The sequence below is a fragment of the Diorhabda carinulata genome, chromosome 10, assembly GCF_026250575.1.
Source record: "Diorhabda carinulata isolate Delta chromosome 10, icDioCari1.1, whole genome shotgun sequence".
Taxonomy (NCBI): domain Eukaryota; kingdom Metazoa; phylum Arthropoda; class Insecta; order Coleoptera; family Chrysomelidae; genus Diorhabda; species Diorhabda carinulata.
In genome coordinates this window covers 5077865-5104821 of record NC_079469.1, presented here as the reverse complement: position 1 = coordinate 5104821, position 26957 = coordinate 5077865, and the positions used below count along the sequence as shown (strand labels likewise).

At 32.8% G+C, this 26957-nt stretch overlaps 2 protein-coding genes across 5 annotated transcripts in view; one reads left to right on the top strand and one right to left on the bottom strand.

Moving 5' to 3' along the window:
- The window catches only part of LOC130898654 (GTPase-activating protein CdGAPr), an 89573-nt gene that overhangs the window by 25131 nt on the left and 37485 nt on the right, over positions 1 to 26957 (bottom strand). For 3 of the 4 annotated variants that reach the window (XM_057808092.1, XM_057808091.1, XM_057808090.1), the window contains exons 2-7: positions 19970 to 20159; positions 18849 to 19036; positions 10982 to 11170; positions 9048 to 9232; positions 5492 to 5737; positions 5216 to 5347 (exon numbers count right to left, since the gene is read on the bottom strand). In XM_057808092.1, coding sequence (XP_057664075.1) covers positions 5216 to 5347; positions 5492 to 5737; positions 9048 to 9232; positions 10982 to 11170; positions 18849 to 19036; positions 19970 to 20135 — 1106 coding nt within the window. In that variant the 5' untranslated portion in view covers positions 20136 to 20159. The remainder of the gene's footprint in view (positions 1 to 5215; positions 5348 to 5491; positions 5738 to 9047; positions 9233 to 10981; positions 11171 to 18848; positions 19037 to 19969; positions 20160 to 26957) is intronic. The other variant, XM_057808093.1, reaches the window with a different exon arrangement.
- On the top strand, positions 110 to 3443 carry LOC130898659 (protein obstructor-E-like). Its single transcript, XM_057808102.1, has 2 exons — positions 110 to 232; positions 2064 to 3443. The coding sequence occupies exons 1-2, from the start codon at positions 163 to 165 to the stop codon at positions 2591 to 2593; spliced, it is 600 nt and encodes a 199-aa protein (XP_057664085.1). The 5' UTR covers positions 110 to 162; the 3' UTR covers positions 2594 to 3443.

The window sequence follows — 26957 nt, the reverse complement described above, 5'->3', positions numbered from 1 at the left end:
TGAACACGGCTTGGTGTAATAAATAATAATTCGTTAACAATAAAGATATAAAGATAAGACATTGACTTTTTAAGGTCATTCCTAGATGATATTTCGATATGTATACGTAGACAATTTAGAATTGAATTAAAATATTTACATTTCATATCAAAGAAAAATAATATGCAAGTTATAGTGATCATATATTTAGTTGTTATGATACGAGGTGCAATTGGAAAAACTTTTTTTAATAGTAAGTATTAATAGAATAATTTGAAGCGAAATTTATTGAACTCAAAAATTATAAAATCATCAAATAACTAAGAGAAATGTGCGAAAAGAGTTTTTTTATTTTTTAATTTTACTATAGTGTTGCATTTAAGCTCTATATCGTTCAAGAATGTTACCAGGGAATTTTAAAAAGATAAAACGACTTTTATTTACTCACCCAATGTATATATTAAGTTTATATTGATTCAAAACTATTTTCCAAAATTTTTCTGTTATTTTCAATAAACATCAAAAAAAGGCTTTTAAAATTATGAAAAAAAATTATACTTCTAATTTTATCTTGTATGAATTCCAATGAAAATGAAATTGAGTGATTTATTGTTGGTATAATAAAATGAAAAAATAAAATTCTAGAAATAATTTAAAATTTTACATATGTTGTCAAGTGTTACACATTTACGGTAAAATGATGATTTAAACTTTAAAAACAGTTTTTGAAAATCCAAAATAATGTTTAAAAATCTAATTATTCAACATAAATTATAAGAAATTATATATGTGGTCTATTTAGAGAATCATTCAATATTTTACTCTATTAGAAAGACTTATAAAACTTTAGTAGACATATTACACTATTGGATGAGTCACGAATCATTAAATGATATTTTTACACCATTAAAAGACTCATGGTATCCCAGCAAACATATTAAACTAATAGAAAGTTTAAAAATACCTCAGCAGACTTACTATGCTACTAGAAAAATACTAGGAACCTCAAAAGTCTTATAAGGCTACTAGAAAGACTCATGAATCATTTAATAATATAATAATAATATATTATTGAGACTCATGGAACTTCAGCATAGTTATTAGGTTACTAGAAAGGCTCATGAATAATTAACTGATATTTTTATGCTGTTATAAAGACTCATAGAACTTCAGCAAACATACTATGCTACTAGAAAGTCTCTAGGAACCTCAAAAGAAATATAAGGCTACTAGAAACATTCATGAATCATTAACTGATATTTTTACGCTATTAGAAAGACTCGTGGAACATCAGTAAATATAGTAGACTTCTAGAAAGACTCATGAATCATTAACTGATATGAGAAAGTTAGAAAGACTCATGGAACCTCTGCAGATATATTACACTACAATAAAGATTGAAAGTGCCTCACCAGACATATTACGCTACTAGAAAGACTCGAAGTACCTTAGCAGATCTACTACTTACTAGAAAGACTCTAGGAGTCTCAAAAGGCATATAAGGCTATTAGAACGACTTATAAAATAATTACATTAGCTAACGTATTATAAAGTCTCACGTAATATCAGCATAATTTTTAGGATACTAGAAAGACTCATGAACCACCATCAGACATTTTACACTATAAGAAAGACAAAGTACTTCACATTACGTTCCTAGAGAGATTCAGGGTAGTTCAGAAATATTGTGAGGACATCAAAAAGTATGTTAAGTTATTAAGAAGGATTCATGGAACTTCAATAGACATATTGGGCTCCTAGAAAGACTAAGTAATTATCAATAGACACATTAAGCTATTAGAAGGACTCAAGAAACCTCCACAGACATATTACGTTAATATTAGAATTCTAAAAGACTCGAGAATCATCAGCAGACACATTGGACTAGTATAAAGACTCCAGGTACCTCAACAGACATAGTAAGAAAAACTTCTTAGAGACATTTTAAATTACTAAAAACACTCAAGGTACTTCAACAGACATAGAGAGCTATAAGGAAAACTATATTTTACAATACATGAATTTTTAGCACAAATATTATCTTACTGGAAAGTTTGAAGTTTAATGTTCATTCTTCGTTTCAGAAACATCTCGAACAAACCAAAATGTGGAGTTAGAGGGGAAGCAAGTACCTCACGAGATACAATGCTCACTTTACTATCGCTACGTTTACGGAGTAAAAGTACTTAAAGAATGTTACGAAGGAAAATTATTTAATACCGAAATATCGAACTGCGATTACAGCTACAACGTCGATTGTGGTAATAGGAGCTATCCAGAAGAAAGGGAAAGTTCGAGCGAATACTACTATATAGAAAACGACAACTGGAACATTATAGAAAATTCAATTCCATCCGAATGTCCAATTAAAGAAGATCCTTACGAACTGGACGTACTAATGGCGCACGAACAGAGCTGCAGTCATTATTACAGATGTATAAATGGAAAGAAATATCTGATGAAATGCCCGGGGATATTACAATTTAATCGAAGGGTATTGGTATGTGATTGGCCAAGTAAAGCGAGATGTTATAGTAAGTGGTACACTAGTAGTAGTAGTACCACCACCGAAACACCATCTAGTACAAACACTAGCATCGTTATAGTTTCTTGAAGACTATTCTTTAATTGTGACTAATGGAATTTTTTTAAACGTGATCAGTTTAGATGTGGTGCATCAATTGGTGAAGAGAAGTAGGGTTAAGTTCAAGATATAAAGAAGGGACAGTTTTAACGAAAATTGGACTAACCTTAGATAAAATTTTTGAAGCAATTCTAAATTTTATATCAACGTTTTATAATTGAATTAAATGGTATTTAAAAATAAAAAAAAAAACGTTATAATTGATAGACAACCATTGTAGTAATATGGTAATTATTTCTATTTATTGTTGAATTATGTGAATGTAATTGATTTAATTTAGGTTTGGTTTAGACCAGGGCAGAAGCCATCGAAACTAATGAAAAGTGAAAAAAATATTATAGTAGGATGACAATAGACAGAGAATATAAAAAGAATGAAGGGAAAAATAAATTACGGGCGATCCTAGTTCGGGAAGTGGGTGACGGGGAGTTTTTAATGGTAAACAATGTTTTTTTTCATTTCCGCCAAACCTATAAGTTCTAAAGAAAAAATTACATGGTAAAATTGTAAGTAATTAAAATATCTACAACTATTGTTGTCACACTTTTTTCACATTTCTCAAATTTATGAGAAAAATTGAAAAAAAACACGTTTTTTGTTTTTCTCTCACCTTCACCCACTTTCCGAACTCGGATCGCCCGTAATTTATTTTCCCTCCATTCTTTCTATATTCTCTGCCTTTTCTAATAGGTTTCATGCTATTATAATTTTTTTAGTTTCAAAAATTATCGGCCCCGTTCTACTTCCATCAAATTTTAGTTATTTTTTCCTTTAAACTCTTTTTGTAATTTTCTATAAATAAATTTTTTATCAATAAAAATATTTGATTATTATGTTATTTAAAAGTATACAAAATTGAGATAAATGTTTTATTTAATTAAAAGGTTAGAGGTACATAAACGATACCAAAATGATATATACCTACTTATAATAATCCGAAAATAAACAAGTTCAAAGACATAACCTCAAAATATTTATAATAATTCGATTTTCAAAAATATTTTTCAGCCAAAATCTCCCTAACCTTTGCACTATTATTTTTTATATTGTTTGTAATGATAACAGGATATATAGAAATAATAACGTAGAACTTCAAATGACTAAAATTCATATTTATTTTATTCCAATTTCAACGGCTGACGTATCAATTCGAAATAACAAACCAAACAAATATATCGAAAGATATATCAAAAAGTTAGGTTAAAAACCGTGACAGATATCGGAAGAAGTTAAACAAAATTCGAAATCGGATGGAACGTTAAAAATATTCATTGATAATCGGCTCATTTGCATTCCAGTTCACCCCTTTTCAATTTTATAGATTTAGTTTATGTCAATAATTTAACTATCATTGTGTTTTTTATTTGAAAAAATTTTGTCTAGCATCCCAATCCCCCAACCTCCATTGCAAGGAGAGGTTTGTACCTATTAACTAGTTTCGACGTTATTACGCTTCATCATAGAGGTATAACAAACTCGCATTCAGGCTTGAGAATTGAATTGAAAACAACATCAAAGGGCGTCGATATATGATTCATGTAATTAAACATTCCCCAGTGAAAACTATCTGGAGTCATCCTCATTTCCAACTGCGAACCACTGGTCAGGTAGAAATCTAGCATAATCGCCGATATTATAGATTTCGATGGTAAATGAAGTATGTACAATATATGAAAATAAAGATTTCTACTATTCACCACTGGAATAATTTCGGAATTTGATATTTCAAAAATGTATTCTGTCGTTTGTCAAAGGAGAAAACAACTACTTTCCTAGCTAATGCCTCGACGAATCGATCTTTTTGTCGATATTAACACCCCCAATGGTCCGCAATGGTGTTTAAATACTTGGTGACCGAAACTAAGAGAATGTGTGAAAACGGGAAATAGGGCATACTCCAGTCTCCAACGTCTACTAAAATCACATTTACTCAATTGGAGAACGGAAAAGCTAATCTATCGCATAATTCTCCGTTCGAGGAGCGGCTGTTCATAACGTGGGAGCGAAAGATCAGACGCCGAAGATATGGAACACTGCGCAAGCAGAATGTGTTGTGCAGCCGTACAAATACCGAGCTCCACCTGATGTATGAAGATCCCAACCTGGTGGAAAAAGTCAAAAGGGCTAGACTCAGATGGCTAGGCCACTTGGAGCGTATGCTTGAAGAGTAGGAGTGCGCAAATCGTGCCGGCGACTGCCTAGACGATCGCGCAAACGATGGCTTAATGATGTCGAAGAAGATCTTCGGGAGTTAAGGGGGAGAGGATGGAGACGCCGAGCGTTGGACCGTGAAGACTGGGAGAAGTACCTTAGTCGTAGTGCCAGTGGTATTAGTAGTAGTAATAACTACGATAACCAAAGTTCGTTACAAGTAAACGAACTATTAGCCTTTTTGAGTAACAACCCTTATAAATAGTATTTAAACTACTCCAACGATATAAATCAACCAATTTGTTATTAAACGAAACTTTACGTACACAGTTCCCATCTCTGATGACAATTTCGTTTTCCTCTATACGAAAATTTCCCTAACAGCATATTTGAAATATAACCGCCGCCGCTTCAACTTGAATTATTTATGAAGTAACTCACCTAAAGTACATTTTCAAAAGAGATGCAACCGAGTGAATATCTTGCAGAATATCTTCTGTACACAAATTAGGTATTCTGTCTTCATCGAAAGCATTTCTGAGTTTCTGAATATTTGAAGTAACTCCGGATAATCTGCAATATTAAAAATTCCTTTCCAAATAACTAACGTAACATCGTAGAATGGAATTACATTAACCTAAATTTCCTAGTATAGAGGAATAATTTATGAGATATAAGCTGATAAAGTAATTTGTATGGTTATTAGTATTCACTTACCTGTAAATTCCATCGACGATTCCGTGCTTCTCGATGAATTCGGCGCAACATTTCAACACCATCGGTACGTCATTGCCCGAATTGAGCAGGTGCTCCCCGAGATCGCATCCGAATACTCTCTCTTTCAAAATTCCTGATTGTTTCAATCTCCTCCTCGATGGCCTGTTCAAAATAAAACTCCTAAAGAATGTGATCAGTTTACCGTGTCTTCTCAAAACTGGTTTAATCGGTGTTAATGCTAAAGACCTACAAAAACGAAAAACACCGCAAAGTTAATTTTTTTTCTTTAGTCGAATAAAGCGCAAGACAAATTTATTTTATTGTACATGGATTTGTTGGTCACACCCTAAAGGGATCCGTTTATCATGGAATGCTGTTCATCCAAATGTTTTCATTAGATTTTTCTCTGCAACTTTCTGTCTTTTACTTCCTTCTACTTCCACGTTAATCTGCTCTATATTTTTCTCTATCTACAATTAATTTCCATTCTTCACTTCCTTTAAAAATGTTTATCCCTTTACTGTTTTAACTAGACTCTAATTTTTTCTCAATATTCTTAATTTTACTTTCTTCTTCTTCTCTTTTTTCCTTAATTTTGCTATCCAAGCCCTGTAGGTTATCTCTAGTCATAAATATGCATTTTATATATTTTTATTTAGGTGTTTGAACTATTTTTTTTTTATTTTTTGACACTTTTTTTGGATATTTATTAAATTCTAATATAGAAAGTTCTACCTTCTACTTGAAACGTTATATATACAATTTTTTTAACTCATTTTAAGTGGTATAAGGAATCGAGGAGTTCTTTGAAAGACTAAATAAGTGTAAGCGATTATTAAATCAAGCAATTGTTATTTTAAATGGGAAAGGTTTGATGGTACCTCTTATATATACGAGGGCCGTTTTTTTTTCAACCTCCGATCGCTCCGTACGACGCTACACGGGCAGAAGAAAGGGGGTATACGCTGTAGGAGATTGCGAAGCTCTCGCACTACACACTCCGCCATTTTTTACATTCAGGTGTCATTCGGCGTTGTGCTACAGCCACGTAAACATGTTCGCCATTATTGATACTCCCGCCAAGTGTGATTCGTTTTCTACAAGCTGAAGGCCATAGTGGTGCAGAAATCCATCAGAGAATCAGTGGTGTGCATGGGGAAAATTTCATGAGTGATGGTGTTGTGCGTGAAGGAAGGGGCCAAGGACGCAAATCTGTTGATTCAGATGACTTGGTTCAACGAATTGACCGAATGGTTCAAAAAAACCGCAGATAAATCATTACTGCTTTGTCTACGGAATTTTCAAGATCTGTTTTGTAAGTAACCAATTTTTTGGTATTAAAATTATTGTTTTATATGAACTTGTTTTTCATTTATAGCCTATCGGAGGTTGAAAAAAAAAACGGTCCTATACATCAGATACCACCACAAAAGATCAACGATAACCCCATAAAGCTCCCTGTTTAATTTTTAAAAACAAACCAATAGAAACTCACTATTTTTTGAAAATTTCAGTAGATTAAAGACTGAGATGGTGTTTCTGAAACAATACAATGTTTGAAACGCGTTTCGGTGACCTAGTTATCATCTTCAGCGACTGAAAGTCAACAATCTACTATCAGTCTCTGAAGACGATTACTTTATTATCGAAACGCGCATCATATAGTCCTATTGTAAGTATTGGGGTAGTGTGTTCATCATTTATTCAATTTCACTGAGAATTTTTTGAATTGTCATCGCAGTGATATTTGATTTAAAATAGATTTATTTTTGTGGAAAGTAAATTACTTGGAGATTTATTTTTTTTAATAATTCAACAAAATCAAATCAAACCAACAAAAATATCTATTATTATATCATTTTGACATATTTTAGTAATAAAATAAGAAGTTATAAATAAGGGTGGACATACATATGACGGTTCATTAGATTTGGATTTTTTAGAAAAAAATATTTTATAGTATATAAACAATTGCTAAAGTTATACATGGAAAAATTTGTATAGTTTTCAGGGAATATTTAAAAAACTGTCAATAACTGAGGATTTTGAATAAAATATTTTCAAAGACGAGGAAATTTCCAATGAAAAAGCCTTATTTTCGGTTGCTCTATCTCTATTATTAACAATTTAAAGTTAATGCTGAAAAAGGACGATTTAGAAAAGCAGATGTGTCCTTAAAAGCGAGGGTACAACATAGAATATTATCTTAAAAATATTAAATTTTAAAAAAGTTATGGTACATTTAGTACACTTCTAAAAATTTATTCTCTTCAAATAAATTAGGATTTTTCGTAACGAGTGGTGATGTTCAGTCTCTGAAGATGATAACTTGGTAATCAAAACGCGGGTTAGACGGTGTAATTGTGAGTGTTGGTGTAGTGGTAGTGTAAACAGTGTGTTCAGTATGTATCCCCTTGGAAATGACATGATTTTTCAAAAAAAAACAGCAACTGTTAAGTAACAAAAACTTAAAGGACCCTTGACAATAAAAAATACTCTATTGTTCTAACTGAAAGAGATCTTCGTCAGGTGCTTTGGAATTCCGTAGTATCTGGATAGAGGTCTCCTCCTCCGTGCATCAGAATCTGCACGCTGCATTATGTGTCAAGTTTAGCGTCTTCAGATTGATACATTCAGTAGATCTTCTCTGATAATAGTTTCCTAGAAGTGTTTTTGCCCGACTCAACCCCTGTGGACTGGGGATCCTTGGTATTTACAACTGATATATTAATACTACTCCCCTTAGAAATGTGAGATTGTTCTAATTGCCGGAGATCTTCGTCAGGTGTAGTGCTTTGGAGTTCCGTAGTATCTGGGTAGAGGTTTCTTCCTCATATCATAATCAGATCTTCTCTGATTATGATTTCCCACGAGTGTTTTTGTCCGTTTCAACCCCCGTAGATTGTCACTGTAACTGTTTTTACCCCTATTCAACTTCTTTTCTGGTACTTTTTTTTATTGTTCTGTAGTGCCTTTTATTGCTTTCATGTCACCAAAAATTTGAAAATTTACAATATTTTGGTTATTACGATTTTTTTCAATTCAAAATAGAAGTGACGATACATAATTTATTTTTATACACTGTGTCTACTTAAGTTCGTACCACACGGGAAATTTTTTTATTGTTAATATTAAGAAAAAAAATTTTTCTTCGTAAAAAGTTCTGTATAGTTTAAAAACTAAAATACGACCAATATATTTTAAAATTTTTCATTCTTTGAAATTTGAATCACACTCTAGAGCAAAGTACCTTAATTTTTATAACGAAAATTAATCGATTAGTTATAAAAAATTTCCAAAAGTTGGACGTTTGCTTGTTTGTATACATTCTTTTTCAAATGACCCTAACAGAAATTATCTAACGGGGTTAAATCTGGTGGCCTAGCTACCCCAAATATCTCTGCACATTAAGTCGACACAGTGTATATTTATTATAAAGCTTGAGCGGTATTTTTTTTTTATTAAAGCGACAACGGTGAATACGCGTCTCTGTAAGACAATAAAAAAAACATGCGAAATCATGCTAAAAATTCGATAAAAAAATAATATTAATTACCCAACGACAGGTGGCGGTAGAGGCATATTTCTCGGTACTTTATCTCCGATGATATGAACACAATGTTGCGGAAAAAATCCCACTTGGAATCCCCTCTTTCCTCTCCACCACATCGATTCTCCTGGACTGGCCATATCAATGACGGAAATCATATCACCTACTTCTAAATTCAATTCATCTCGAGCCTGCAAGAGTAAAGTTGAAAAAAAAGGGTAAATGTTTTCGAAGGATGAATACTAAACCACCTAAAGATATTGTAATGTTTCCCGGGCGAGGTTCATCGATAAACTTGTACAAGTTAATTAATTAACACTTAAAACGTTATGAAACTACAATTATCACACTAATTAAAACACTATTAACAATTTTGTAATTATCATTTTAAACCGCTTGGATTCCTACCTTGAGCTCCTGCCTTATATAGGCTTTTGCTATGTTCCAGAACATAATAGAATCTGTTCTTGTAACAGCCACAGAAACATCTTGAAAATAATTCAACGTTTACCTAATAGATAGAGCTACCCACTATTATTTAAATAGTTTCAGTTACATTAACTCTAACTGGCGTCGTTGGGCGATGTGCGACTGTGTACCCGTTACACTATGTTATAATTAAATTATGATTGTGTCTCGAGGTTACGCTGACATTCCGTGAATATTTTTACGTTTAAAATTTGTCTTTCCAACGCTTCTCTAGCTTCCCGATGCCGTGATTGAAGAAGGATTTGTCCTTTACCTCACAATAGGCTTCAGTTTCAGCAATTACTTCTTCATTTCAGCAGAATTTCATACCAGCGAGCATTTGTTTGAGATCAGCGAATAGCCAGTAGTCACTGGGGACCAGATCTGCAATATACGGAGGATGAGTAAGCGATTCGAAATGTAATTCGTTTAATTTAACCATCGTTGCCAAGAATTGTGAATCGGTGCATTGTCTTGGTGAAACAGTGGGTTCTTCTTCGACATATGAGGCCTTTTTACCTTGATTTTTGCATTCAAACGATCCAATAACTCAATGTAGTATCGCTAATTACTGTATCTCCCTTTTGAAGATAGTCGATGGACAATATTCCATGCGCATCCCAAAATACTGGAACCATAACTTTCCCAGCTGACTGTTGCGTGATTGGACGCTTCGGACATGGTTCACTAGCTGCAGTTCACTCAGATGATGATCGTTTTGATTCCGGAGTGTAGTGATTGATCCGTGTTTCATCCAATGTCACATATCGACGCAAAAAAACTGATTTATTACGTGTCCAAACACTGGAATCATCAACACGTTGTTGTCTTTGATCGATTGTGAGTAAACGCGGCTCCCACTTTGAAAAAAGCTGTCTCATGGTAAAATGTTCATGCATAATAGTAAGCACAGTGCTTTCTGATATCTTTACGGCCTCACGAAGTTTCAATTTACGATTAGATATAACCAATTTGTGGACTTTTTTGATGTTTTCTTGAGTAACCATCTCAATTAAACGACCAGAACATTCACCATCATCGGTGTCTCTACGACCACGTTTAAATTTAGCAAACCAATAACAAACGATTCTTTTCGATAGAACGAAGTCCGGATAAAACTTTTGAAGCCTTTGCTGAGCTTGTACAGTAATTTTTTTCATCAAGAAGCAATGATAAATTAATATACAAACAAAAGTGGCTTCACTTTTCACTGTCACTTTTTTCTGACTTATCGGAATATCAATTTTATACATTTTCTTTTGAAAGTTGGTACTTCGTAAACGTCATATGGATTTGATAATGGCAGCGCCATCTGTGTGTAGGTCACACGAGTTACATTTTCGTGTTTCTTATAGAGAAATTTGTATCTGTGTAGATGTATATATTTGAAGTTAATAATTCATTTCGAACGATATGAAAGATGCCGATGCGAATTTTACGTTGAAAATGTTTTTCTAAAATGGAATATTTACCTGCGAGACATATCTACGCACACTGTAAGCGGCAGCTACGGCCGGCGTGTTGATCGATCGACTTTCCTCGCTCGGCACCAACAATCTATGTCCTTTGTTGTCCATTTGAAGCCAATTTAACACAGGACCACAATTTACCGAATTATCGGCTATTTTACTGAAACGTTCCAGGTAGACGATAAGTTTTGTCTGTAACAATTACATTTCATTTTATGTAGAAGTGAACATTTTTTCGAAAATTTTTTTTTAGTAAAAAATAATTTTTTTTAGTAAAAAAATAATTTTTTCCCATATCATATCCTATAGAGTAATTTTTTACATATTTGTAATCTTCGATATTAAAAAACTTATAATTGAAAAATATAAATTTTTCTTTTTTTCTATTCTTAAAAGTAAAAAACATTTCAAATTTCAGATTTTTTGTTCATACTTTCAAAAATTGGCAAAAAAAACAGAAAGAAAAGAGAAAGAGAAGAAAAAGAAAAGTTGGTCGAAAAAAAAAATATATTCCGGAGTGAGTAGACGACGTAAAAATTATGCTGTGACAAAACAAAAATTCTCATACAATTTATGATAATTTTCTTCAGAATGTTTCTTTATGGTGAACGGTTTCGTTGGCAAGTGCATCGATCTGAAAATTCACATATCTCCTAAACCATAAATTTTATCGAGTTAAACAATGAGAACCTTTTTATTAAAAAATCGATTGAAAAATTCATTTTTGCTATTTTTAAATTGTACCTTATAAAAGTTACGGATTGTTAACCACTGGGCAAGAGCCGTCACTGGCCCGGAACAACCTACATAAGGACTACACTTTCGTATTTGTCTGGTTCATACTAAAACCACGTTAGTTTAGCGTTTTTAAGGCCGTACAATCCATTTATCTTTAGCCCTGATGTCCGGCTTTTTAAATTGGTTTATGATTCGAACGTAGAGCGAATAACTCTAAAATTAAGAGAAATTCGAAAAAAGCTGCTCGAACAAAAAATGTAGAGCATAAAATTTTCTACAAAAAAGATTTATAGTAATTTTTTCGTTGGAGCCATTATTTCTGAGTAAATCTCCTTCAATTTTGTGCTCTAAATTTTATGCTCCAGCACTTTTTTCGAATTCCTCGTAGTTTTCGAATCATTCGCGATTAAAAATATTTTTGATTGTATAAACCCATTTTAAGGTGAAAATTTTGATGTTAGGAACAAATACCTGGGATACTTTTTTGTAGAGAACTTTGTTCTCCACATTTTTCGTTACGACAGTTTTTTTGAATTTCTCATAGATTTCAAGTTATCCGCAATTCAAAATGTTTTTGAGTACATGAACCCATTTTATGGTGAAAATTTTGAGAATTTGAGGTTAGGAAAAAATGCTTGAAGACCAATTTGTAGGGAATTTTGCGCTGTACATTTTTTGCTCCAGCGCTTTTTTTCGAATTTCTCATATTTTTCGAGTTATCCGCAATTCAAAATGTTTTTGAGTACATGAACCCAATTTACGGTGAAAATATTGAGATTTTGAGTATAAGAAAAAATGCTTCAAGACCAATCTGTAGGGAATATTGCGCTGTACATTTTTTTCTCCAACACTTTTTTCGAATTCCTCGTAGTTTTCGAGTTATTCGCGATTCAAAATATTTTTGATTGTATAAACGCATTTCAAGGTGAAAATTTTGAGGTTAGGAACAAATACTTTTTTGTAGAGAATTTTCTATTTACTTTTTTTATTAAAGTAGTTTTTTCGAGTTCCTCATAGTTTTTGAGTTATTCACTTTTCAAATTTTTTTGTGTTTCAAGTCCCAAAATTTCCAAAATCAGTTCCCGTAATTTTGATAAGAGTGGTTAGACTTATTTAGTATCCCAAAAACTTCAAGAATGTAGAAAATAAAAACAGCCCAAGTTAATTTAAGGTTTTAGCTCAAAATCGTCAAATTTGCCAGTACTTTCAGTCGAAAAACAGTTACAAATATAATATACAACCTTAATGAATTTTTTTTGTAGGAATTTCAGATAATTTTATATGAATTTTCTCATTAGATGTTGGACACAAAAAATATGATATGGGAACAAATTCTAAACGTCATAAGAATCATTTTTAATAATCGTTAAAAAAACGAGTACATCGAAAGTCGAAAATTAAATATTAATTTTTTTCGTATCACAAGAAATTCTATGAACGCCAAATATAGGTCAACAAGATACTAAAGCGACCCAGCAGCGAATTTATTGGAGTAAATAAATTGGCGTCTACATTCTGGAAACCCGATCGGTTACATCAAGTATGGCACTAGGTTAGAAGAATAATGAAACTTCAATTTAGACAAATTTTTCAACAAAATAAAGTTGAAATATGGTAAATTCAAAATCAGACATTGAAGATTACAATTTTTCTGGGGTTTTTCTTTAAACTGATAATGGCTATATCTGTACTAGCATATCTTTTAATTTTATCTAACTGTTTTCATGTCGCAATAAGATATCATAAGTAATATTACCACGGGAGACGGACCCTCAACCCACTCGCAGGACACTACTTTAAAACAAAATCCAACCCTACGAAGAGGGCTAACCAGAAACAATCGAATCCTATGTGGGTGATTCCGTTCTAACTGTGATTTTTTGTATTCAAAATTTCAAGATTTTAAAATTTAACTTTTCTAACTTTTTTATGCATATTATTCATCTATTTTACTGTAAAAATAAAACTCTAAGAGGAATTTACTACAACTTCAAAGTATCACGAGCAAGACACAAATGTCGGATTTTGAGTTCCACGGTACTGACTCATTTATCCACGGTACTGACATGGTAACTTAAGATATTAAACAACAAGTGCATCAATTTTCCTCAGTTTGATCATAAACATTAGAATTTATAAGGTAATTAGTTTAAATCATTTGTTACGACAAAAAAAATTAATAATTTATCGGTAAATTCTAGGAATGGACATGACACGGTACTGACATTCAAGTGATGTAGTATAAGTTTTCTTTAAGTGGCAAGTTATATTGTATAAAAATAATGTTTAAATATCTTAAGAATTATTCAATTAACACAAAATTTTTATTAATTGATTATTAATTAATGACGAGTACAAAAAAACAATACAGGACATTGAATATCACAGTTATAATGGAATCACCCATGTATCCGCGACAATCGACAACACAAACGCGTAACCACTTTAAAGTAAGCGAAACTCTGCATAGGAAGCGAATCCTATATCAGGGCCAACCAGAATCAATCTAATCCAATGATAAACATAGCATATCCCTCCTCTCTTGCTTGGAGTGTAATATTTCATGAAATTTGGCATCATAGCCTATAAAAAGTTTCAAAAATTGGAAATTTCTTGCAAATTTTTTCCAGATAAGTTATTTTTTTTTGGCATTTTAATAAACAATGTTGATTGAGGTTATGTTGAAAATCGAAACAAACGTTGTAGAACTCTTAATTACCTACAAATCTTATACACAACTTCAGTTTTTATAATGAATATTTAAGTCTTAAATCGCAAAAACAGTTTATAACCCCTTTCACCCCCTATATGGTTATAAATATTCAAGTATTCGATTTATTTATTCAATTAGCAAAACACAAATATCGAAATGGTTAAAAAAATTACGATTCTACCGCCGCTGCTGTTTGAATTCGAATATTTTCACGTACCGATTATGCAGCTGATTAATTTCATTTTTAATTTGTTACACCGACTCTGATTATTACCAAGCCTACTGATCTCTATAACACAATTATTAACGGATATATGCCCTTTACCCCTATCCCTCACATCGGCTCAAAAGGGATTCCTATTAAGGAGCATCATAATTGCACAACTACGGATACCACCATCATCGTTCATTATTTTCACTATGACGTGTCGAGAAGATTTAATTACAGTTTTATATAAAGGAGATTTTATAATTTAAAGTCATAAAGAATTAAATTTTTAATCGTATTCTCAGATAAACGAGTTTCTCGTCATTTCCAACTAAATTAATATTATCAGGCAAACTAAACGACTGGATTACACAGGGAAGGATAAGGAAATTTAGCTGGAAAAGTGTGAATTGTCTGCAGCCCTCAAATGTGATACAAATCCTACTATTGTTTTTGTACAACTATACACAACATATTATCGAAAAACGTTGTAAGTCGATTAAAAAGTCACATATATTTGACTCAAGTGTCTTTATTTGATAACTAGACCTCGTACAGATGGATTTTTCAAACTAGTTACGAAAAAAACATTTATAAGTCGTCCCGATACGGATCTGATAAATTTCCAGACGTTTAAATCTGAAGCCGGAGAAGGGATTTCAGATTTTTAACTAGATTTAAATCAAGGATATTGAATTTCGTTATTTTGGTGCACGACATTTGTTTTCCCGAAATATATTGTTACATTGTTATGATTTAGCTTCATTTCATCGCTTAAATTTTGATGCAACTATAAAATGGGAAAAAACTAAATATTTTGTATATTTTTGGATTTGAACGCTTCCGGGTACACGGGTTTTTTGCGGTACTATAACTTACTAAGAATATGTGTAAACTAGTAAAATTCACTATTTATGTCGTGTGAATGAGTATTATGAGCGCCCCGGCATATAAATTCTGAGGTCGGAACTGTTTGATACTTTGCATAGTCCTTCAAGTGAGAAAAGATCCACTTTACCATTCGATATAGGACAAAAGGGTCTAGATATATGGATGATAGTCAAATTCCTTAATTTTATATTCCTTAAATTATACAGGAGCAAAGCGTTGAGTGGAAATTTTGTGACAAATTTCTTAAAAACAATACTAACTTCATTTATGGAATCACAAAATAGATATAAAGAAAAACCTAAAGCAGTATACGAGGTCTAGTCGATAAGCACTTGACTATTTAATTATGACACAAACTTTTGTATAGACGCATCCAATACTGAGGAGCCTACTAACGTCCGGATTTTTTTCTATAAACAACTAACTTTCGGAAACACTTTTCTGAAATTTCAGCACAATCCTACATTTATTTTGGCGTGAATGATTTTTCAAACATACATATGTTTTTCATGAAAATTTGAGCAAATTTGAACCCTCGTATTTCCAACATCTCGACATTTAACAACGTCCTGATTTTTTTCTATAAACAACTAACTTTCGGAAACACTTTCTTGAAATTTGAGCACAATCCTACATTTATTTTGGCGTGAGTGATTTTTCAAACACACATATGTTTTTCATGAAAATTTGAGCAAATTTGAACCCTCGTATTTCCAACATCGCGAAATTTTACAACGTCCTGATTTTTTTTCTGTAAACAACTAACCTTCGGAAACACTTCTCTGAGATTTCAGCACAATCCTACATTTATTTTGGCGTGAATAATTTTTCAAACATACATATGTTTTTCATGAAAATTTGAGCAAATTTGAACCCTCGTATTTCCAACATCGCGAAATTTTACAACGTCCTGATTTTTTTTTCTGTAAACAACTAACCTTCGGAAACACTTCTCTGAGATTTCAGCACAATCCTACATTTATTTTGGCGTGAATAATTTTTCAAACATACATATGTTTTTCATGAAAATTTGAGCAAATTTGAACCCTCGTATTTCCAACATCGCGAAATTTTACAACGTCCTGATTTTTTTTCTGTAAACAACTAACCTTCGGAAACAATTCTCTGAGATTTCAGCACAATCCTACATTTATTTTGGTGTGAGTGATTTTTCAAACATACATATGTTTTTCATGAAAATTTGAGCAAATTTGAACCCTCGTATTTCCAACATCGCGAAATTTTACAACGTCCTGATTTTTTTTCTGTAAACAACTAACCTTCGGAAACACTTCTCTGAGATTTCAGCACAATCCTACATTTATTTTGGCGTGAATAATTTTTCAAACATACATATGTTTTTCATGAAAATTTGAGCAAATTTGAACCCTCGTATTTTCAACATCGCGAAATTTTACAACGTCCTGATTTTTTTTCTGTAAACAACTAACCTTCGGAAACACTTCTCTGAGATTTCAGCACAATCCTACATTTATTTTGGCGTGAATAATTTTTCAAACATACATATGTTTTTCATGAAAATTTGAGCAAATTTGAACCCTCGTATTTCCAACATCGCGAAATTTTACAACGTCCTGATTTTTTTTCTGTAAACAACTAACCTTCGGAAACACTTCTCTGAGATTTCAGCACAATCCTACATTTATTTTGGCGTGAATAATTTTTCAAACATACATATGTTTTTCATGAAAATTTGAGCAAATTTGAACCCTCGTATTTCCAACATCGCGAAATTTTACAACGTCCTGATTTTTTTTCTGTAAACAACTAACCTTCGGAAACAATTCTCTGAGATTTCAGCACAATCCTACATTTATTTTGGTGTGAGTGATTTTTCAAACATACATATGTTTTTCATGAAAATTTGAGCAAATTTGAACCCTCGTATTTCCAACATCGCGAAATTTTACAACGTCCTGATTTTTTTTCTGTAAACAACTAACCTTCGGAAACACTTCTCTGAGATTTCAGCACAATCCTACATTTATTTTGGCGTGAATAATTTTTCAAACATACATATGTTTTTCATGAAAATTTGAGCAAATTTGAGCCCTCGTATTTTCAACATCGCGAAATTTTACAACGTCCTGATTTTTTTTCTGTAAACAACTAACCTTCGGAAACACTTCTCTGAGATTTCAGCACAATCCTACATTTATTTTGGCGTGAATAATTTTTCAAACATACATATGTTTTTCATGAAAATTTGAGCAAATTTGAACCCTCGTATTTCCAACATCGCGAAATTTTACAACGTCCTGATTTTTTTTCTGTAAACAACTAACCTTCGGAAACACTTCTCTGAGATTTCAGCACAATCCTACATTTATTTTGGCGTGAATAATTTTTCAAACATACATATGTTTTTCATGAAAATTTGAGCAAATTTGAACCCTCGTATTTCCAACATCGCGAAATTTTACAACGTCCTGATTTTTTTTCTGTAAACAACTAACCTTCGGAAACACTTCTCTGAGATTTCAGCACAATCCTACATTTATTTTGGCGTGAATAATTTTTCAAACATACATATGTTTTTCATGAAAATTTGAGCAAATTTGAACCCTCGTATTTCCAACATCGTGAGATTTTACAACGTCCTGATTTTTTTCTACATACCAACTTCAGAAACACCTCTCCGAAATTTCTACGGGGATAACGTAGTCTTTAAAATAGAATTTTTTATGAAATAATTTCGTCATTGGAGTTAAATCATTTTGCGCCGAGCTATTCCTTCTGGTTTAGAAGAGAGAAATATTTACTCAGGGCTGAATTGAGATAATCAAGTGGCTTTAAAAGCAGCTTTTATGTTGTCATGTGACCAGAGATGATTTTTTTTATATAAAAAACTTTCTTCACGAGATATTTTTTCCATTTTCTCCAAAAATCACGAGATAGTTAGGTATCAATTGCAATCAAACACAAATTAAATATTGAAACGCTTATTCCAATCTTAACAAAAGTCAAATTGGTCGAACTTTACAACCCTCCCTCGTATCTGTATAATAATAAAAACAGTATGAACCTTTATTTATGAATTTTCAAAAGTACATAATTAAATTAATTTTATTCTTTTTCTAACCATAATTAACATAATTCAAAATTTGTTATACTTTTTATTTTGATTTTGAATTACTGATATTTACCCCAATGATTAATCGAGGCAATGATCAAATTTATGGGGTTGTAATTGTGTTTTGAAGGCATCCTTTGTACGAAAGATGAAGAGTTGATAATTTTATTATAATAAATATTCGAAACAAAAGATTTTTTTTATTAAGAATGATTAGAATCATTACCTCAAGATCTTCGTCGTTGAGAGACTGACCGGCCAAATCTTGCAACTGAGAAATCTTCCTGTCGAATATACACTGATGCAACTGATCATCTAACATCCGAAAATTTTCGAAGTTTCTTTGAATGATCCAACAGGCATCTCCCGAAGTAACCTGCACCATAAACCACTCGACATCGGTATCGTCATTAGCTGAAAAGATATTTACGATAGTTGTACTTATTCTACAAAAAAAAAACGAATATTTTAGACGCATCACACGTACCAAATTTTGTTTATCGATATTAACATCTCCAATGGCTTGCAATTGCAAGGAGAGGGTGTAACTACTGACTAGTTTAGTAGTTAGTACGTCTCATCAGAGCAGTTTAACCATTGGGGATGTTAATATCGGCAAAAAGGCTGATTTACATCACGCTCTACATAGAAGTTGTAATTCAATATTCGTCGAGGCATTAGCCAGGAAAGTAGTTGTGTTCCCCTTTGAAGAATGGCGGAATACATTTTCGAAATATTGAATTTCGAAATTATTTCAGAGGTGAATAGTAGAAATTCTTTATTTTGATACATTTTTTTTACTTTGGTGATCCTTTCTGATAGTAACATTTCAAGTTATGTGCTCTTTTTTTTGATCTTTTGTGATAGTGACACTTTACTGCTAACATGAGAGTATTTCCTTCAAATCAGTCTACATCGTTATGAATCAGAATGACGTAGTCAACTAACTCACGGAATTTTTAAATTCACTGGATTACCACCTCACAATTTGCAGTTAAAAGTAGGATCAGTTGTCATCATGCTGCGTAACATTAATCAACCTCGACTGTGCAATAGAACAAGACTGGCTGTAAAAAAGGTGATGAAGGTGAAAATACAAAAGAAAGGATGTCTTGATCCCGCGTATACTGATGATTCCATACGTCTGGCAATTGCGTTGACCATAAATAAATCGCAAGGCCAGTCGTTGGAAGTTTGCGTTTCTTGGAGTTTTCCTCGTGGATAATTATACGTCGCGCGTCGGAAAACCATCATCTTTGTTTATTTACGCACCACAAAACAAACAAACAAAACAAAATAAAGTTCGTGTGATAAAAAAATTTTTTACCAGCGTAATTTGTTACTTACTATGTTGCGAGTGCAGCGATTGGTCCATGTTGGTCTGCAGGGTGACGGTCAACTGGGGCAATTGCACCCTCTCGTAGTGAAAATGGGCGCATTCTTCTAGTTTAGGAAATCTACATGGTTCAGCACCCAGGGCCGGCACCCCGCCGGCCGCCTCACTGATCTGCATCTCGTATACTTCAGTACATAATGCCTGAAACAAAAAGAAAAACTTGAAACACTGAAGTAATTATAGCTTCTTACTGGTTTACACCTTCAGAAAGATACATTTGCTTAACTGCAATGAATTCCGATGATCCATGTTTTGATTTAGTACTATCAGAACGATTCTTTGTTAATTTTTTTATAGCATTTCGTCTAATTAGAAGAATAGACTGATCGATCAGTAAAAATATCACGCAAACCTGTCTGAATTTTATAAACGTGTTGTATGCTATCTAAAAAAATTTCCACGTTATTTTGAGATGATTCAGTAAAGGGAAAACAAAATTTTTGTTTGATTAATGTTCAGCACCGATTAGAATTATTTAAATAGTTACGCTGATATCAGTAAAATATTTTTGTTAGTTTACGAGGTATGTCCGGAAAATTCGTATAAAAGTTGAGTACAATTATTCAGGTATTACAATATGGCTTCCTTTAAACTCCTGTTGATAACAGAAGTCTTCAGTTGCGATGCTGTTCAGTTGCAGAGTCGTTTCCGCCTTGGTGGCTTCCACATCTCATGAGTGCCTTCCCTAAAGCACCATTTCGGTAACAAGATGAAGTTAGAACTTTCTGGAATGTTTTTTCTATCGAAAAGAACGTGTGGACTTTTCTTCGAAGTATTTCTTTCACAAGATATTCTACTTGAAATTTTGGTTTTCCTGGAGCCATACGTGCTGTTTGAAACTCGCTACCTTTCTCTTCGTTGATAACATCAACACTTTATTGGCAAATAAGTACTTTTGGAAAAAATCTCATTTCACGATTATATAATCTTCTATACATAGGGCTTTTGACAACTCCAAACCCTTTTCTTATTACTCTGCAAAGCTTAGGGTTATGAAAGATCAAAAACATGTATTAGCGAAGGTACATTTATGAAAAATTTAGGAAATATTAAGATTATTCTGTAATAATATATAAAATTACTAAATTTTGGATTATTAAGTAGGTTTTATTACTCTCTCGTGCCTACAACATGAATCAATCAGTCGTGTGACTGACACATAGATGGCGCTGCCGTTGTCAAATCCGTATGACGTTTATGAAGTACCAACATTCAAAAGACTATGTGTAAAATTCGTATTTTAATTTATCATTGCTTCTTGATGAAAAAGAATTCTGTACAATCTCAGCAATGGCTATAAAAGTGTTATTAAGACTCTGTTCTATCGAAAAGAACTATTTGTAATTGATTTGCTGAATTTAAACGTGGTTGTACAGACACCGATGATGGTGTATGTCCAGATCGTTCAATTGAGGTGGTTACTTCAGAAAACATAAAAAAGTTCACAAATTGGTTATATCTAATCGTAAATTAACATTGCGTGAGATAGCTGAGGCTGTAAAGACATCAGAATGCAGTGTGTTTACTTTGAGACCATGAGAAAGCTATTTTCATAGTGGATGTACTCACAGTCGATCAAAAACAACGTTTAGATTATTCAAAGCAGTGTTTGGCCATGTTTACACGTAATAAATCAGATTTTTTGCATCGATATGTGACAATGGATGAAACACGGATCCGTCACTTCACTCCGGAATCAAAACGGTCGGGAGAGGCAATCAATAGCGAATACTACATAGAGTTGTTGAGCCGTTTGAATGCAAGAATCAATGGAAAACGGCCTCATATATCGAAAAGAAAACCACAAGATAATACACCGAATCACAAATCGATGACAACGATGGTTATATTGAAGGAATTACACTTTGAATTGCTTTCTTATCCACCGTATAGTCCAGATTTGGCCCCCAGTGACTACTGGTTATTCGCTGTTTTTAAAAAATGCTCGCCAGTAAGAAATTCAGCCCAAATGAAGAAGCAAATGCTGAAACTGAAGCCTATTTTGAGGCAAAAGACAAATGCTTCTACAGCAAAAACATGCATTTTTCTTAGTTACTCATACGACTTGTGATGTGTTAAAAATAGACTAGAATATCAAGAAGATTTTTTGTTGTCTAATGTTGAACCGTCAGATTATTGCCAAACAAGCACCACTCGTACGTGGGAAAGTGTGAATGGACTATAAATAGTTTAATAAAAGTGCAACAACTCATTTTTCGAATTATTAAAAGCGAGAAAGAGATACGACCCGGTGAAATTCGAAGGATTTTTATAGTTCGACGTCGTGAGATGTGTATTTTCTCTCGGCTTTCACAATGCAGTTGTTGTGTTTTATTTTGCAACGACGTCTAAGTTTAGCTCATCGAATAGTTGAAATAGCTTCCTAGCTATAGACCGGGAATTATCGATACAAAATTAGAGAAATTAATAATGTTAGAATACCGAAACAGGTTACGATTTCTCGAACGTGATGCCACCAATAAACTCTCAACTTTACTGTCCAAGTTTGGGATACCTACGCCCAGCCCACATACACCTCCGATATGTTAAAAGCTGTTTGGAATGTTTAGTATTCCAAATAGATTCTCTCATTAAGGCCGCTGTTACAATTCTAGGGAGAAATCTAGTTACTTTTGGCTTAACAGATCAGCTGATTTTCGTAAAACTTTGCTTTGTTATTTTCATTGTTAAATAAGGTTCAAAATATTAGATAAAATTTGAGGTTAGGTATTTGTTTACAGTGATTTGCATACAATTTCTTGCACGTTGTATTGCATGATGTTAAGCGGCCTTAAGATCATACATTTTGTCTTGCAGATAAGGATTTTTAAAATAATCTTTCACCGATAGAACATCAGTAACCTAACCTAACTTAACCTCGTATTCTTTACTCACTCACTATTCAAGAAATGCTAGAGCTATCCAAGGATTTGTAGAGGCATAGTATAATGATGAACACAAGTATACGTGGAGGTGTGAAGAATGGAATTTCTATTTTTTTTACGGTCGTCAGCATACGAGTGACGTGAAGCGGCAAGTAGACACGTTCCGCTTTAACTTGAGAGAACAACACACAGATCAAAAAGTTTTCAAAAACTCTTTGAATCATTCAAATGGGAGATTTTGCTTCATCCCGATATTGTCCTTCAAGATTGTCCCTTGTGTTCTAGAATGAAGATCTGACAAGTAACGAGAAGTAACAACAAGTGCGACGATCTGTATGTAAAGAAAGCAGAATTTGTTTTGTTTTTTTACTATTTAAATTTTCAGATAGACAATTAAAAACAAATATTTATAATTGGATATGCCTCTATTGTTTTTCAAAAAATTTTCTTCAAAACATGTGATTTGAACGTATCAACCGCTTCTTCGGGTGTAGACCTCGCAATTTATTTTCGATATGCGGGAATAAGAAGAAATCATTGGGTGCCAAATAAGGACTGTACGGCGGATGATCCGTAAATCAAAGTTTTGACCGTTCAAAAACGTTTTTGTTTGAACTGATGTGGTGTGAGAGTTCGCGTTGACGTGATGGAGAACGATTTGTTACCCCGATTTTATCGAACCTTCTGGCAAACAAATGCTGGTGTACAATTCAACATTGTCTGTTGTACATTGCTCTAATGGTAGTGATATGTTTTGTAAATCCATGCTTCGTCGCCTGTCACGATATTAAATGTGTCTTTCGTAGCACCACGATTGAATTTTTTGAGCGATTGTAAAATTATGCGCTATCCAACGCGAACAAACCTTTTAACAGCCAAATGTTCATTCAATATTGAATGTATGCGAATGGAACTAATGTTCAAGTTTGCCTCAATCTCACGGTACGTCAGTTTACGTACAGCATCGATGTTTTCTGACACAACAGCCGATTTTTGATGACCTCCTTGAAATTCATCCTTTAATGAAGTGAGACCACGATTGAATTCGGAAAAGCAACTGAACACAGTGGTTAGAGATGGTGCTTCATCACCAAAAGTCGAAGCGAGTAAATAACTCAAATAGCACTCGTATAACAACACATTGCAATGGAGGATTTGACATATTCACGTCAGTGTTACCATATCTCAAAACTTAAGTAGCAGCCCTCGTAAATATAGATAATTTTTTTACTCTTTTTTTTTTCTTAATTCCAAAACGTTCCTTGCTTTATGTGTAGACATGTTCCATATTATTGAATGTTTTAGATGTCCATAAATTTAGGAATTTAGGAATTATAAAACTGTAGTTGTTCATTGTTTGATGTTTTCTGATAAAGCAATATTCATCAAGATTTTAATTTATTATTAGATCTTTTCCTTTATTTTATTTTATGAATAAAAGATTCGTTGTAGGCCCTTTTCAATAAATAAAATATTTCTATATTTCAACCTAAATCAGTAGTAAAGTAATTGGTCTCTTTATATAAGCTTATATGAAAGATGATGATGACTTCTTAATCTATTTTATAAATATTGAAATGTCTGTCTTATGTGTGCAACTTCACAATTATTGCAAGGAGCATCGATAATATTATATTAGGTTCCTTGTAATAATTGTGATGCTCGTTACATAGGGCAGACATTTCAATATTTATAAAATAGATTAAGAAATCATCAATACGATAAAAATAATAGAACTTTTTCAACAAACTATGATATAGTAAAAAAGCATCAAATACAAAAAAGTGGGCCATATACATAACAAAATAAAAATTTTGATGAATGCGACAAAAGATAGAAAAGTATTTATATTAAAAAATACATTTTCTCTTGAAATTGATCTTAAATCAACATATTTATTGATATGAATCATTCTAATATATACCACAATTTCTAAAATCTTTTGGAAATGTGATTTATTTAATAAATAAATAAATAAAATATTCTTTTTGCTAATTTCTATTATATAGAAAAATATGTTTTGTTGTTTCCAGAACTACTAGTTAAAATAACCCAACGTTGACATCGCCATATGAGCCAGATGTTAAGACTCGGGAATCTCTCGGTCTCTGGATGTACCATTTATTAATTTTGTATAAAAAAATCGCCGTCTATTTTGGTGAAATGGAGGTTAAACGTTTCGAGAGAAGCTTCCTGGAAAAGCGGCATTTTTGGTTTTTTTTGTCCTCTAAATTTAAAACGGTTAAAACAATTATATTTGGATATCACAATAGTGCGATTTTAGACACCAATCAGACGTTTACTCTTTATCAGAAAGTTGTTTTTTAAAGTGGTTGTTGAATTTTTGAATACCGACGAAAAGAGAAAAAACTCCGTATTTTTTAAGAAAAAACTCCGTATTTTTTAAGAAAAAAGTGGGGTCAACAAAACTGTTTAATGGTTACGTTACCTTGGACAACGACACAATTCTAAAAATTTTAATTGCGATCATTTTGCGATAGAATGTGACGTCATCCGATCATTTTGCGACGCAGCAGTTGCAGTGTTATTTACGATAATGATACTTTTTGCGATAAGGTTCAAACATATTTTAAATGAAAGAAGACATCTTGCGACACCATCAGTTAGCGCCGATCGGTAAACCTAACCTAACCTAACCGACTTTTATAAAGATGAAAAATATTAAGTAAATGATGGTTTTTATCTCAATACAGTTGAGATTTGCTCAAAAATTGTTATTTTATTGATAGATCGCAAAAAGTATGTACATGAGCGTGACCTTGGGACTCAATTTTAACTTTCTATGCGTCGCAAACTGTTATGATTGCTACGCATTCTATCGGAAAATATCTTTTCTCATTCAACCTGTATTTGGACCTTATCGCAAAAAGTTTGTGTTCCAACGTGACCTTGGAGCACACTTTTAACTATTGATTTGACGCACATTCTGTGGGTCGCAAACTGTTTTGATGGTGTCAAATACTATCGAAAAATATCTTCTTTCATTTAACTTTTGTTCCAATCCGATTTGACATTGATTGACTATTGATTTGATGTATTGTATCACAAAATATCTTTTCTCCTATAACCTTTATTTAGACCTTATCGCAAAAAGTATGTGTTCCAACGTGACCTTGGATACACTTTTAACTATTGATTTGACGCATCTTCTGTGTGCCTCGAACTGTTTAGATGGTGTCGCATTTCAAAATATCTCATTCCATTCAACTTTTGTATGAATCCCATCGCAAAAAGTATCTGTTCCAGCGTGACCTTGGAGCACACTTTCAACTATTGATTTGACGCACATTCTGTGCGTCGCAAACTGTTTTGACGGTGTCGCATGCTATCGCAAAATTAACCTTTGATTGAATTCGATTGCAAACTTGACTGAATGGTCGTTCGAGCCCCACTACAATAAAATAAATCGATGCAGCAACTTGAAACTTTGTGCAAAAACACACGCGTGCACGAAAATTTTTGCGAACGAGTTTACTATATCTTCGTTCCGGAAGAACAGGGACGTAAATGCAAAAACATGAAAGTAAAAAAAAAAAACAATTTGCGATTCTATAGAACGTATAGTGGAAAAGTGACCGAAAAACCCGCGGAAATGGGTCAATGTTTCTCTGTAAATTGTGCTTTGTTCTAGATGTTAGTTTTTAGACTTTAGACTTAGACTTTGTTAGTTCTTTCAGCGATTTTATGAAATTTTCGCCTCGTAGCAAATAAAAAGGAAAGAAAGCTATTATTATTTAAATAATGCAGTCTGTTCGAACCAAGGGCAAGTCAATCCAGATATTTGTGACCAAGTACCCTTTAGTAACTTTAGCAAACAACCACTCTCATGTCACTTATGTCAATGTTGGGATGTGTTTCTTATATTATCAATGAACTTATTTCCATTTTTGCAGTCACGTTGTTTTGCAACAGCGATATGAAGCCGAGAGCTCATGGACCGCACTACGTATATAGAGTTATTTATACATTTTACACTACCCGTCAATCATCTTTTATATCTTTTGGTCGTAAAAACAACACTACTGTGCACTTT